Raw genomic sequence first — 14,004 nt, forward strand, 5'->3', positions numbered from 1 at the left:
GCGGTGATTTTTCCTGCTGGTCCAGCTGTGCGCGTGATGTCTACCCAAGGAGCAGGCTCAGCACATTTGGATGATGTTTTTGGCGATTGTGGAGGGGTTTGGTGTCCAATTAATGTCACTGAAGACTTGTAGTAACTTCTTTTTGCCGAGGTGGATGCCATTGTCTGTGTGGAGGTGAAGCATGGCATCGTGCGCAGTGTTGGGATCTAGGACAATGTGGCCGTCTTGGTTAAACAGGTGTTCACCGTGTTGGTGTAATTTGGCGAAGGTGTTTGGTGGTATCCAGGGGGGGCCGTTGCTTGGCCTGCCACATTTGGATGAGGTCTGTGTTGGTGTGAATTGAGTTGATGGGTAGGAGGGAGAGGGTGTCGGCGTTTGTGTGCAGCTTCCCGGGTCAGTATGATATTTCAAAATCAAATTCCTCCCGTACTTCTCTCCATCAAATCAGTTGAGCACTGGTGGTGTTGGATTGTCGCATCCACTGGAGAGATTGATGGTCAGTAATGATGACTACATGGGTGCCTGAAATATAGGATCGGAAGTAATCCAAAGCTGAAATAATGCCCAGGCACTGACATTTAGTAGCAGCGTAATTTCTCTCAGCCTGGTTGATGTGCAGCTGGCACAGGTGATGATGTGCTCCCGTCCGTCCTGCACCTGGGTGAGTACTGCACTGATGGCAATCAGGGAAACGTCGGTGTATAGACGGAAGGGTAGGTTGTAGTCAGGGAAAGTGACAATTGGGGCAGAGACGGGTTTGTTTTTGAGGGTGTTAAAGGCTGCAGTTTGGGTATCTGTCCAGACGAAAGGCTCACCTTTCCTTGTGAGATTGTGTAAAGGTTTGGCAATGTCGGCGAAGCCTTTGACAAAACACCGGTAGTAAGAGGTAAGTCCGAGGAAGGTATGTGTTTCATGGACGTCCTTAGGTATAGGGAGGTCGGCGATGGCGTGCAACTTGTCAGGATCGGGAGAGATCCCCTTGGCTCCGATCACGTGTCCCAGGAAGGAGGCGGATCTTTCTGCTAGGACGCACTTAGAAGGTTTGAGTTTGAGTCTGGTCTGGTGTATTCGCATAAAAACCTGTTTGAGGAGGTGGAGATGGTCGGCCTAGGTTCGGCTCAACACGATGGCATCGTCTAGATATGCCAGGCAGATCTCCCAGGTCAGGCCACTCAGGACTGACTCCATGAGGAGGAAGAACGTGGCTGGGGCATTGCAAAGTCTGAAAGGGAGGACGTTAAATTCATAATGTTTGCTGTTGCTGGTGGAGAAGGCTGTTTTTTGTTTGTCTTCTGGGTGGAAGGGGACTTGCCAGTACCCTGACCGCAGGTTGAGGGTGGAAAACCAGGAGGAGCCGTGTAGTGAGTCGAGGGAATCGTCTATTCTGGGTAGGGGAGTGGCGTCCTTTAGTGGTGACATCAATGAGTTTACAGTAGGAAGCACAGAACTGCATGGTGCCATCCTTTTTTCTAACGAGTACGACAGAGGAAGACCAGGGGCTGGTGGAATGGGAAATAACGCCGGCATTGAGCATGTCCTGGACCTGCCAGTCTTCCTCTGCCCGCTGCTTCAGGTTCTTGCATCATGAAGGTTGGCAGATGGGTGGTCCCGTGGTGTGGATTTCGTGGTTGAGGTAGTTGGTGTGTCCAATATCTGCTTGGCCAGATGAAAAAAGGTCTTGAAAGTCCAGCAGGAGTTGTCGGAGGTTGTTTGCTTGGTGGGTAGAGAGGTGGTCAGGTAGAGTAGGTAGGGTGGTGGGGGAGGGGGAGGGTGTCTCACAAGGCTCGGCCTCTCCCATGTCACCTACTATTAACCCTCGAGGGAGGGTAAGTGGCGTGGTGGCGAGATTGGCGATTCGCACTGCTTGGACATGGGGAGGAAGGAATGTGGGAGAGAGTAAACATGATGAAAAGGGCCCGGATGGTAAGCTGGGTGAAAATAGTACAGAGATACCACTGGACCTGTTTAATTGTGACCAAGCCTCATGGTGTGCGGGAATGGTAATGGCGGAAGCAATGGTGGCAGGAAAAGTTGGAGGGGGAGGTGAGGTTGGAGAGGAAGAAGAAGAGGAATGGGGGTTAGAAGGTATAGTGGTGGGTGATGGGAAGGGTGAGGGTGGAGGTGAGATGCACGTGCAGAGTGGTTGAGGGTGGTGAGGAATGGGGGGGGTGGGGTGGGGGTGTGCACGTGCTGTGTGGGTGGTTAAGGGGGGGGGGCTGGATGAAGGTGAAGGCGGTGCTTGTGGCAGTCAATGCTTGCATGAAGCTTTTGTAGGAGGTCCAGCCCCAGGTAGCCGTCATATGCATGGCAGGTGGAATTGAAAATGATGAAGGGGTGTCTTGCGGTGACTTGTTGGTGGGTTTCAGTCCACAGGTCCCTGGTTTCCCCAACAATAGGCAGGGGGCCATCCCCCGAGTCTACGAGGTTGGCTGAGGTAGAAAGAAGGGGGCCGAAGGCGGAGCTGTGACGGGAGTAAAAATGTGAGTAGAAGCAGGATCTGGCTGCTCCCGTGTCAACCAATAGTCTTGCCTTGACCCCATTCAGCCTCATTTTGTTGTAGACTGGGGGCCTGTACTTATGTGAAGTGGCCCCTGCCACCATGGGGAGGTGCGGGGGCGGACCTAAAAATCCATCTGTTGTACGGTGCCTTCCTCTTCGGGCTCCACTTCCCCTGGGTCCGTATAAGTTAGGGGTGGAGCATCGTCTTGTGGTGCATCGTCTTCCAAGGATGACACCTTCCGACGCCCCTGTGGGGCCGTCCTGCATCGAGTGGCTTTCAGTTGCTCGTGTGTCATGCAGAGGGGTAGCTGCAACTGCAGGCGGTAAATTCCCACGGGTTAATGGATATCAAGTTGGAGTTTTTTCTGGGGTTATGACGTTTCTTTGGAGGGTGAGCCTTGGGTATGGCAGGTGATGGCTCCGTAGTTGGTTGTGATGGGGGCGTCCATTGCTTTTGGGGTGCTGTCTTGGTTGGGGGAAACTTAGTGACAGCATGTAGGGGTTGGGGTGTGGTATGGGCGGCGAGGAGGCGTCGTACAAGCTGCAGGTCTTGGTCCATGTCTCCTGATGGATCATAAATTGTAAAGTGTTCCCTGACTGTGCTCAGAAGGATCCTCAGCAGGGTATTGAATGTATGTTGATCCCGAGTGGCTGTGCTGGCTTCGGGATAGGCGGCGGTGACGAGTCACCGTGCCTGGATGAACGTGTCATCGAGGTTACCGTCGTATGTGAGGGTGTCAAGTTGTGAGAGAGTGACAACTCTGCCCAAGGAAGATGTAACTGCCTGTTTCACTATATGTGTGAATTGGTCCCATTTTAAATAGGGAACGATTTTTGTGGCTATAGTTGCTACAATTTTGCCAATGTTAGGTAGTGTGACAGCAATTTTCTCCCTGGCATTATCAAACCCTATGTCCAATAAGGGTTTAACCATATCCAAGCATACATCGATGTCGTATTGTTCGGGTTGAACTTTGGCAATTGAATGTGTGGTTTGGCCGCCATTGTGTAAGATTTCCCTATTTGTTCCTCCGTGTTCTAACCGGACCCAGATCCCACCGCTGCCACCAGTGTTATGCTGGATGTTTTTAGACCGACTTCTCGCTCTAAAGACACCAGCAACTGAGCAGGGTCCTCTTTCTAGACCGGAAATAGAACACCTACAAAGGAACAGGGCATAAAAACTCGGCAGGACACCTTAACACATCTATTGTCTCAGTTCAGTTCCCTTTCAATATACATACAAAGATATCCTGAATATGGATGGGGTAAAGTGACAGGGTGACTAATGCTAGCATAACATATCACATGGGCACGGTATTCATGCCTTAGTCCGTGTACAATTTCCTTTCAATACACTTATATATATATATATATATATATATATATATATATATATATATATATATATATATATATATATATATATATATATATAACAGAACGGAAGAAGGAAAAACAAATGAGTAAATAAAAATAATCCATACACCAGATTACTGGTGTCCTCTGCTCCTAAAATATCTGTAACAGTTAGACTTGAACAGTTGTGGGTTGAAATTTAGAGGGAAACAACTCTGGGAAAGCGAGTTCCAGAGAGATGCAGTTCGGGGAATGAAAGAATTCTGATAGGCAGAAGTTCTGCAATATGGCTGAGTGACATTCCAGTCATGAGTGCTACCAGATGCCCGTGTAGCACGAGGGAAGGCATGGAGAGGTGGCACCATGGACGCAACTTCGTCTGAGCATTTGCCAAAAAAATATCTGTAAAATAATGCAAGGGAGGCAACATTCCTTCTTACTTGCAGGGGAGGTAGTTTATATGTAATGGCAGGGTTGTTAATGATTCTAACAGCTTTATTCTGAATTTTGTCTAGTTGTCTTAATGCAACCTCTCCACAACCATTCCACAAGGGTGACCAATATTCAAGCTGAGAGTGCACATGACTCTTATAAATTATAGCTAACTGCTCATCGGCGAAGAAGTTACGGACTCTGTACAATAATCCAAGTTTCTTTGAGGTGGTTTTAGCAAGTGATCTGACATGAGAGGTCCAGCTGAGGGCACTGTTAAGTGAGACGCCAAGAATTTCAATACTTTTGGAGATGGGAATATTAGTAGCACTGTAGGTAATGTACGAATCTGGCAATATCTGTCTATTAGTAAACTGTATATATTTAGTTTTACTAGCATTAAAAGAGACAAGGTTGTTTTGTCCCCATTCACTGATTGTAGATAGATCTTGATTTATGGAGATGGCTGTACTGAGTTGAGAGGTAGAGATATTAGACTTTGTAAATGGATGTCTGAGTGTGAATGAACTATGTAGTGTTGAGTCATCTGCATATGAGTGAATGGGATTGTGGGTGAAAGATAAGAGATCATTAATAGGAACCAGAAATAGGGTTGGCGCCAGAACTGATCCCTGCGGCACGCTGGCGTTAATTGAGTGGAAATTGGGATATACATCATTTACTTTTACTCTTATTTTCCTGTCACTAAGATATGAAGAAATCAAAGGAACAAACGACGTTAGTCCATAGCAAGGGAGTTTGGACAGCAGGGAACGGTGCTATACTCTGTCGAAAGCTTTAGAGATATCAAGAGCTACTGCATGAGTTTCTCCAAAAAGATCAATTGATTGAGGGATGGTATGAGTTAAGAGATTGAGTATGTCAATGGTGGATCTTTCGTGGCGAAAACCATATTGTCTATCACTAATTAAGTTGTTGGATTCAAGATGTTTAACAATGTGCTAATTAATTAATGTTTCAAATACCTTACCAAGAGAAGATGTGAAAGCTATTGGTCTGTAATTGGAGGGGTCAGACGAACTTCCTTTCTTCGGAACTGGGTGGATATTGGCTTCTTTCCATGAATTTGGGAATAAAGATGTACGTATGCATAGTCTGAATAATTTAGCTAGGACAGAGGCAAGTTCAGGGGAACACTTTTTCAAAACAATTGGCGGAATTCCATCTGGGCCTGGAGCTTTGTTGGTAGGTAAATTGTCTAGGATGAATTTTACGTATCTTGTCTGTATTTTAAGTGGGGCAATTTCGGGAGAATCAAGTTCCAGTACTGGGACATTCTGGCTGGTATCGTCTATGGTAGAGTTTCTGGCAAAGGTACTGGCAAAGATATCTGCTTTCCCACGTGGGTCATTTGTAATGTCGCCATCTGAAGATTTTAGTGGGGGAATAGAAGATGACTTGTTAAAGTTATTATTGAAATAATTAAGAGCTGACCAGAATATTCTATTGTCATTAGGGTTGTTAAGTAGTTTTGATGCTTGCTTTTGAAGAAAGTTTGATTTAGATAGATTTAATACAGCTTTTTCATGATTTCTAGCAATTTTAAATTGGAAGAGTGATTCAGATGCTTTTGATTTTAAGTAAGAGTTATATGCTAATGACTTTTGGGCTGTTGCTCCGGCACAGTTGCCATCAAACCATTTTGGAGAGTTCGATCTTTTAATGAACTGTTGATTTGGTATGAAAAAATCCATACCAGCTAGTATTAAGTCGCAAATGTGGGACTGGGTAGAATTCGGATCACTAAAGAAGAAAGACTGCCATGGAACATCAGCAAGATAATTTCTAAATCCATCCCAGTCTGCCCTATCAAAGTGCCATCGGGTCACCCTGACAGGTTCAGAACGGGGAGGTGTGGGAGGGTTAACTAATGAGGCTTTGATGAGATTGTGGTCAGAGGATCCAAGTGGTGACAGTACCTCTATCCCGTATTGATCTGGATTATTTGTCAAGAATAAATCCAAGAGATGGGCATTATGGTCAGGATTATCAGGTATTCTGGTTGGTTGCCTTACCAACTGGGTGAGATTAAACGATTCCGCAAACAGCTTGCACTCTAGACCAGCGTCGTCAGTCCGAGCAGAATGCAATAACCATTCAACATTGTGTATGTTAAAATCACCCAAAATGGTAATTTCGGTGCCAAGGGCAAGGTCAAGGTTACTCAACTGAGTGGACTTGGAATCAAATACACTGGGTTCCGAAGAAGCATTGGGGGAACGATAAACTACACAAATATATTTGGTAATGTTTTGACAGTTTAATCTATATAATGAGTAATTAAAACTGGATGAAGTGAAGTTTAAAATAGTGGCAACTGCATATTGGGATTTGATGTAACAACAGGTGCCGCCCTTGTTACGGATGTTTGTAAGGAGATGGTAACCGGGAAAAAAAAAAATGGAGATATATCGGTAAAGGGTGAGATTTGTGGTTCTGTGAGGAAAAGGTCCAAAGGAGATATAGACTGAAGGAAAAAATGAACTGAGTTTAAATTTGTGGTAAGGCCACGGATGTTGGTAAAGAATAAGGCCGCACTGTCACCTCTTCGCTGATGAGCATTCCTGGAGATAGCAACAGTCGTTGCCAGCACAGTCGCTTGATGGCGACCGGGAGGACCCTGTGCCACCAGCCCTACCCTGCCGGTGATGGCAATCCGAGGTACCGCCTCATTTGATGGTAAGATTGCAGCAGCCATTACTAAAGAGATGAATAGAAGGTGTGATATATATCACATGGGCACAGTATTGAAGCCTGAGTCAGTGCACAATTTCCTTTCAATACCCATACCAAGATACTCTGAACACGAATAGGGTAAAGGGACAAGTTAATACTAGCATAACATATCACATGGGCACGGTATTTATGCCTGAGTCAATGCACGAGAGAATATCATATAGCAGTGGCGACACTGTTCACACACTCTGTCTTTTGGACTGCACTTGGTAGGTTAGTCTCTTGGCCATGCACTAGTACATTACTCTGGTTCCGGGGAGCTTAGGCATAAACACAGTACTTACAGTAAAGACCTTTGTATATTTTTTCTGTCTCACTGTTTGTATCACTTACAGTCACTTTCACTGTTTAAGTCTTTAGCACGACTCTGAGAGTTGGAGGCGCATCGTCACTGGACTACTGAGGCCTGGGATTAACTGAGGTGGCACCTGGGAGTGGGAGGGGGGCCTTCTGGGGAGCCCTCCTGTAGAAGGCACGGGACAACTCTCGAGGGCGTCGCGGCCCAGGCACATGTCTGGTCTGGGGTGCAGGGAGGCCCTTTCCTGTGTGGGTCTCGACCTGGTAAGGGGCCCTCGGGACTGAGGCCAAACAGTGTCAGGAGTCGGGCCTGTCGCTTCTTACTCCTGGTGGAGGGCTGATGGAGAGTGGGGCCGGAGCGGTCCCTCCTTGGGATCCATGGGCTGGCCCTGGGAGGCCTGGAGCTACGGTTGCCTCTAGGTTGGGGCGCTGTCAGGGGTTGACTGCAGCACCTCTCCTACAGGGCGTCCGTCAGGATCCGGCGTCATCCATGGGCAGACGGTAGGGTGTGAACCCTGCCTTCAGCAATAGGACCTCGCCACCACTCCTGGAATGGCAGAACCTCTGGGGAACCACACCTGGAGGGAGAGAGAGAAGGGCATCCCACGCAGCCGAGGGGTAGTGAGCAGGCCACGCAAAGGACCTTCCCCTCCAGAAGAACCCTTGAGACTGTGGATGAAGGACGTACAGTGGCCATCCCTTCCCCAGTGCGTACAGTGGCCATCGTCACGGTCCCACAGCCCCTTGGGATAGCAGAAGAAGGACGTACAGTGGCCGTTCCTCTCCCAGTACGTACAGTGGCCGTTACCGTAGTGTTGCTTCTGGAGGAGGAAGAGGCAGATGAGGGACATACAGTGGCCATTCCCTCCCCGTCACGTACAGTGGCCGTTGCCACGAGTCTGCCTGCCCAACAGGAAGTAGCTGAGGGACATACAGTGGCCGTTCCCTCCCCGGTACATGCAGTGGCCGTTACCGCGGGGCTACTCCTGTAGGAGGAGGAAGTGGATGGATGTAGAGGCCGTTCCCTCCCCGATGCGTACAGCGGCCATCGTTGCGGTTCCACTCCTCCTGCCTTTGCCTGTCGGTGTGTGCTCAATAGCTAGCACACCGAGGCGGTCTCCAGATGTGGCTGCAGCAGGACATACAATGGCCGTTCCTTCCCCGATGCGTACAATGGCCGCCGTCGCGGGACTGCAGGGGGAAACAGCTGAGGGACGTACAATGGCCATACAGTGACCATTACCGCGGTGCTGCCTGGAACTGTATCTGGAGCAGTCCCACCCAGATCCTGCCGAGGGCTGGTCCAGCCGAGACATAGTGTCGCATTTCTGCGACGTCGCAGATAGGTAGTTTGAGGGGAAGAGGGACACAAGGTTGGGGTGCCCTGGAGCCCATCTTGCTCTGGGCCAGTTCCTCACTCACCTGACTCGCCGTGGTGTCCTCCTGGGTTGGGGGTAGGGCTGCAGCTCCGTAGCAGGGTGGGGGGTCCGGCGGCGGAGGTGTGCATATTAGGCCCCACCAGGAAAGGACCTCCCTGTACACCAGTCCACAGCCACGCCTGGACGACCTCACCCTTCACCAGGAGCAAGCGACGACAGGCGTGTCTATTGACCCTGTCAGGCCCCAGTTCCAAGGGCCACCCTCCAGGTCGAGACCCCACCAGGAAAGGGCCTCCCTGTACAGCAGTCTGCAGCCACGCCTGGACGACCTCACCCTTCGCCAGGAGCAGGTGACGACAAGAGCGTCTATTGGCTTTGTCAGGCCCCAGCCCCGAGGGCCACCCTCCAGGTCGAGGCCCCACCAGGAAAGGGCCTCCCTGTACACCAGTCCGCAGCCACGACCGGACGACCTCACCCCCCCTGCAGTAGTTCCGTGCCCCCCACGGGGGGGTACCCCCGACTATCAGCCTCCCACGCCCGGGCGCCTAGCCCAGTTCTCAGCGGCCCAGTAAGCCCAACATTGTAATACCAGTGCCGCCATTGTGAAACAGAGATTGACAGTGTCTGTGTTACATGTATTACCCACACCTATGGTGCAGTGAGAACTGACAGTGTTTATACTCAACATAGCGGCACCTCTAATACACAGTGAGAACTGGGTAAGTCTAGAACTTACTAGCAGTACACTAAGACTGTATGGTAAAGGCTATTCAGACTGTACTTACAACTACGATGTATTGTTGGTAAATAGTAATGACTTCCAGTGACTACACTTATATATATATATATTGTGTGTATAAATGTTGTGTATCAAAGCCTGACATTGTTCATATAACCTATACTATATACAGTATATTTGCTGTATATTGCAAGGGAATCGGGATTAAGGCAATATATGTGTAAGGTTGGTCTGCCGAGTTTTTATGCCCTGTTCTTCTTGTGTGTTCTAGTTCCGGTCTCGAAAGAGGACCCCGTTCAGTAGCTAGTGTTCTTAGGACGAGAAGTCGACCTAAAAACTCCTAGCATAACAATGATATTGTATATTTCCATTATCCAGGCATATAATTTAGAAGTGTGAAGGGTGAAAATACTTTGGAGCTGTGCTTTGAACTAATCCCGATTTTGTCTGGTTATGTTTCCACCTGTGAGTTCAATTGCCGGTATGTAAAAAAATTTCAACTGCTACAGATTCTGACTTCATTCTATCTATTTAATTAAACGTATATGCAGTTTCTGCAGCTCGTTAAATTAAAATACAACCACACTGCTCCGCTGATATACTCGTACTTGAATTTGACGTCATTGTCGTGCGGTAGTTCCATACTCATGCACAGTTCGGTGATATGCGAGCAAGGATCATCCTCATCCTCGCAGGATGCAGGGCAGCATGAAGAAGTTTGGTTCTCAGGAAGGAGTTGCATCTGTTTCTTTCCACCCAGGGTAACGGTGCTATCGCATGTAGGTTCCCCTCCAGCGTCAAGACTCCTCTGAAACGTTCCCCTTACCATAGATTAATATCTCTACCCTCCTCGTCCTCTGCTTCCTGCCACCATCTTACTCTAAAACTTATTCCCGAAATATTTTTGTCATTATTGTTGCTGAAGGTTCAAATGGACGTTCACCCAGTTGAATATAGGTGAATTTGCCCTTCTTCTGCAATCGACTATCTCCTTTTTCGGGGGGTAGGCGGGTTAGTGGCTTTTATATAGGCAGGCACTGGCTGGAGCCACCAGGCTTGGTGCCACCACGTGAAAGCGTCGCTCTCCTGGACCTACAGTACTTGATTCCGTAAGAAGAAAATCAGTATTCTCTTTTCCTTTTTTCCTAACTAAAATAAGTATGCCGAAGGAACTTTTTTTTTTTTCTATCGACCATTGGCTCGAAGGCCTATCATTAAAGCTTTTTTTTTTTTTTGCTTTTTATTTTTATCACATCATTAGCAAGGCGAGGTGATAGTTTTTGTTGGCACGCATGTGCTTGTGTGTGTGTGTGTGTGTGTGTGTGTGTGTGTGTGTGTGTACTTCCCTAATTTACCTAATTGTATCTTTACAGGAATGAGTCAAGCTCGTACTGTCCCGTGTCTTAAACCATATTTATCGCACATATCCTTAAAATTGTGAATTGTTTTGGCACACACTATTTCATTCGTTAGTGCATTCCATTGATCAATTGCTCTGTTTGGGAAACTGAATTTCCTCACGTCTTTATCACCTCTCTTCTTATGCAGTTGTTTTGCAGTGTCCTCTTGCTGATGCTTCCCCATATGTTAAGTAATCATTTATGTCTATTTTCCCCTTCCCTGATATGCATTTATATAGCATTATCATGTCACCTCTTTTCCTTCTCTCCTGTAGTGTTGGTAGATTCAGTTTATTTAGTCTTTCTTCTTAGCTTAGATCCCTTAAGCTTGGTATCCATCTTGTAGCGGCCCTTTAATTTTTTTCAATCTTGTCTATGTGTTTTTTGAGATGAGGACTCCAGACTACTGATGCATACTCCAGGGTTGGTCTGATGAATAATGTTATTATCCTTCTTAGCATGTCTTCATTTATGTATATGGATGCTATTCTCATATTTGCAAGCAGTGTATACATGTTCCGTACCTTCTCACTGATGTGATCAGCCGGAGATAGTCTGTTATTGATAATCACACCTAGGTCCTTCTCTCTTTCTTATGTGTGTAGGGTTTTATTTCCTAACGTATAATCCCAATCAGGTCTTTTTCCACTTTTACCAAACGTGATTACAGGACACTTGTCCACATTGAATTCCATTTGCCATGTATTACTCCATTCATGAAGTTTATTTAATTCTTCTTGTAGCTCTTTACAAGAGTCTGTGTTAGTAATTCTCCTTTGTATTTTTGCATCATCTGCAAACATACTTAGATAGCTTTCATTTCCAGTATTACTGTCTATATCATTTATATACACTAAAATCATGATTGGTGCCAGCACTGAGCCCTGTGGTATTCCACTAGTCACTTCTTTCCATGATGAGTAGTTTCCCCCTAGTACTGTTCTCATTTCTCTTTTTATGAGAAAATCTTGCATCCAACAAAACAGTTTGCCTCAATTCCTCCTTGATGGTACAGTTTCCATAAAAGTCTTTGGTGTGGTACTGTGTCAAATTCATTCATTCATTGCCAGACGCCATGTATCCCAAACGGGGTGGCCAACGGCTTAGAGTTAATTGTTTTACAGGGAGGGGCACTAATCCTCCACCAACCCCACTTGACACGTAGGGAGAACGTTATGCCAACAGCATCTGGTGTTCCCAGGCGGTCACCCATCCAAGTACTAACCAGACCCAACGTTGCTTAACTTCGCTGATCGAACGGGAAGCGGTGTACTCAACGTGGTATGGCCGTGTGTCAAATGTTTTCTTGAAATCTAAATAGATACTGTCCATCCATCCTTCTCTTTCCTGTATTGTGTTTGTTACTCTGTCATAGTAGCTCAACAGATTAGTAACACATGATTTTCCTTTTCTGAAACCAAACTGTCTTTCTGTTATCATACTGTGTTCTTCTAGATGATTTACCCAAGCTTTTCTTATAAGTTTTTCTAATACCTTGCTTACAACACTGGTCAGTGATACTGGTCGGTAGTTGAGTGGATTTTGTCTATTCCCTTTCTTGAATAAGGGGACAATATTTGCTTTCTTCCGAATATCAGGTAGTTTACCTTGACTCAAGGATTTCTTGAAAATTAAAAATAATGGTTTACTTAACTCCTCTGCACATTCTCGTAGCATCCAACATGAAATTTCATCAGGACCATTTGCTTTTCCTCTGTCTAATTTACGTAACTCCTCCTGTAGTACTTTTCCAGATATTTATGTATCTGGTAGTATGTGTGGACATGCATGTTCCACATAGTCCCTCTCAAAAAAAAAAATTCTGTAAAAACTGATTGGAAATTCTTATTTAGTGCTTCACAAATATCTTTCTCTTGTGTATAGGTGATTCCCTTGTCCGTAATGGATTGTATTATATCTTTTACTTTGGTTTTGCTTCTGATGTAGCTGTAAAATAGCTTCGGTTGATCACTACTTTTATTTATTATATCCTCCTCAAACTGTTTTGGGGCTTCCCTCGTTATTCTTTTATAATCCTTTCTTGCCTGTTTGTAATTATTATACGCCCTTTCACTATTGTGTCTTCTGTATCTATTCCACAACAAATCTCTTCTTTCTTTTGATTTTTTACATTCTGTATTGAACCATTTCTGTATTTTCTTATCTGCTTCTTTGTGCTGTGGGATGTACTTCTGGACTCCTATTTCATAAAATTCACAGAATTTTTTATATACAGCATTTAAATCTTGTCCTCTAAGCTCATTTTCCCAATCAACTTCTAAGAAATACTTCTTTAGGTCTTGATAATTTCCCTTTTTATAGTTTAGGCTCTTTTTGTAACTTTCATTGCTGTTAACTATGTCATATGCTATCCAGAAGTTCCAATTTAGTACTGCATGGTCGCTTTTGCCGAGTGGAGGGTGATATATTAAACAGTCAATATCATTTTCTTGCCTAGTAAATATGAGATCTACCATAAAAGGTACATCGAGTCCTCTTTTTCTGGTGGTTTCCCTCACATGTTGCGTTAGGAAAAATTCTTGCACGAGATCCAGGAGCTTTTGGTCCCAACAGCTTTCTTGGCTGATTATATTTAGAGTCTTCCAATTTATACTTGTATTAAAATCTCCAGTTAGTATAATTCTTTCCGATTTCTCTTCCATTTTATGTAGTAATGCTCTTAAACTCTGAATTGTACTCTCTGCCAGGTCCTCATATTCGTCTCTTTTCCCATGTGTTTGATCTGGGTGGCATGTACAAATTGGCTACAATTACTTTCCCTTCAGATGTGTTGATCTCTACTGCAATCAGTTCTACTTGTGAGGGTATGTCTAGTTTCATTTCATTGACTTTTAGATTTTTCTTAGTTAATATTATAATTCCTCCTCCTTTAAGTTTCTATCTCTTCTCCATATATTATATTCCTCTAAGTTTAGTATGTCATTTGATATCCTTGGTGTTAATTTTGTTTCAGATAGGCATATTATTTGTGGTTCATTTTCTCTGACATAATCATTCATCTCTAATAATTTAGATACCATTCCATCCACATTTGACTACATCAACTTTATCATCTTGTTTATATACTTGTCATGACTTGGTTCTGCTACCTTCCTCCTTTTTATTCCTTCCTGTTTATGTA

General features: G+C 45.4%; 1 protein-coding gene and 1 non-coding gene across 2 annotated transcripts; both read right to left on the reverse strand.

Annotated features, from left to right (window-relative positions):
• Positions 1–510: 510 nt before the first annotated feature.
• LOC145403725 (uncharacterized) lies at positions 511–1,074 on the reverse strand. The gene has a single exon (XM_080275405.1). The coding sequence runs from the start codon at positions 1,072–1,074 to the stop codon at positions 511–513; it is 564 nt and encodes a 187-aa protein (XP_080131531.1).
• A 10,964-nt stretch (positions 1,075–12,038) lies between these two features.
• Positions 12,039–12,157, reverse strand: LOC145403890 (5S ribosomal RNA). The gene has a single exon (XR_013898083.1). It is a non-coding gene; the product is annotated as a 5S ribosomal RNA (ribosomal RNA).
• Between the last annotated feature and the right edge of the window lie 1,847 nt (positions 12,158–14,004).

This window comes from Coenobita brevimanus, chromosome 61 (genome assembly GCF_032717465.1).
Source record: "Coenobita brevimanus isolate Jiangsu-jjx chromosome 61, ASM3271746v2, whole genome shotgun sequence".
Taxonomy (NCBI): domain Eukaryota; kingdom Metazoa; phylum Arthropoda; class Malacostraca; order Decapoda; family Coenobitidae; genus Coenobita; species Coenobita brevimanus.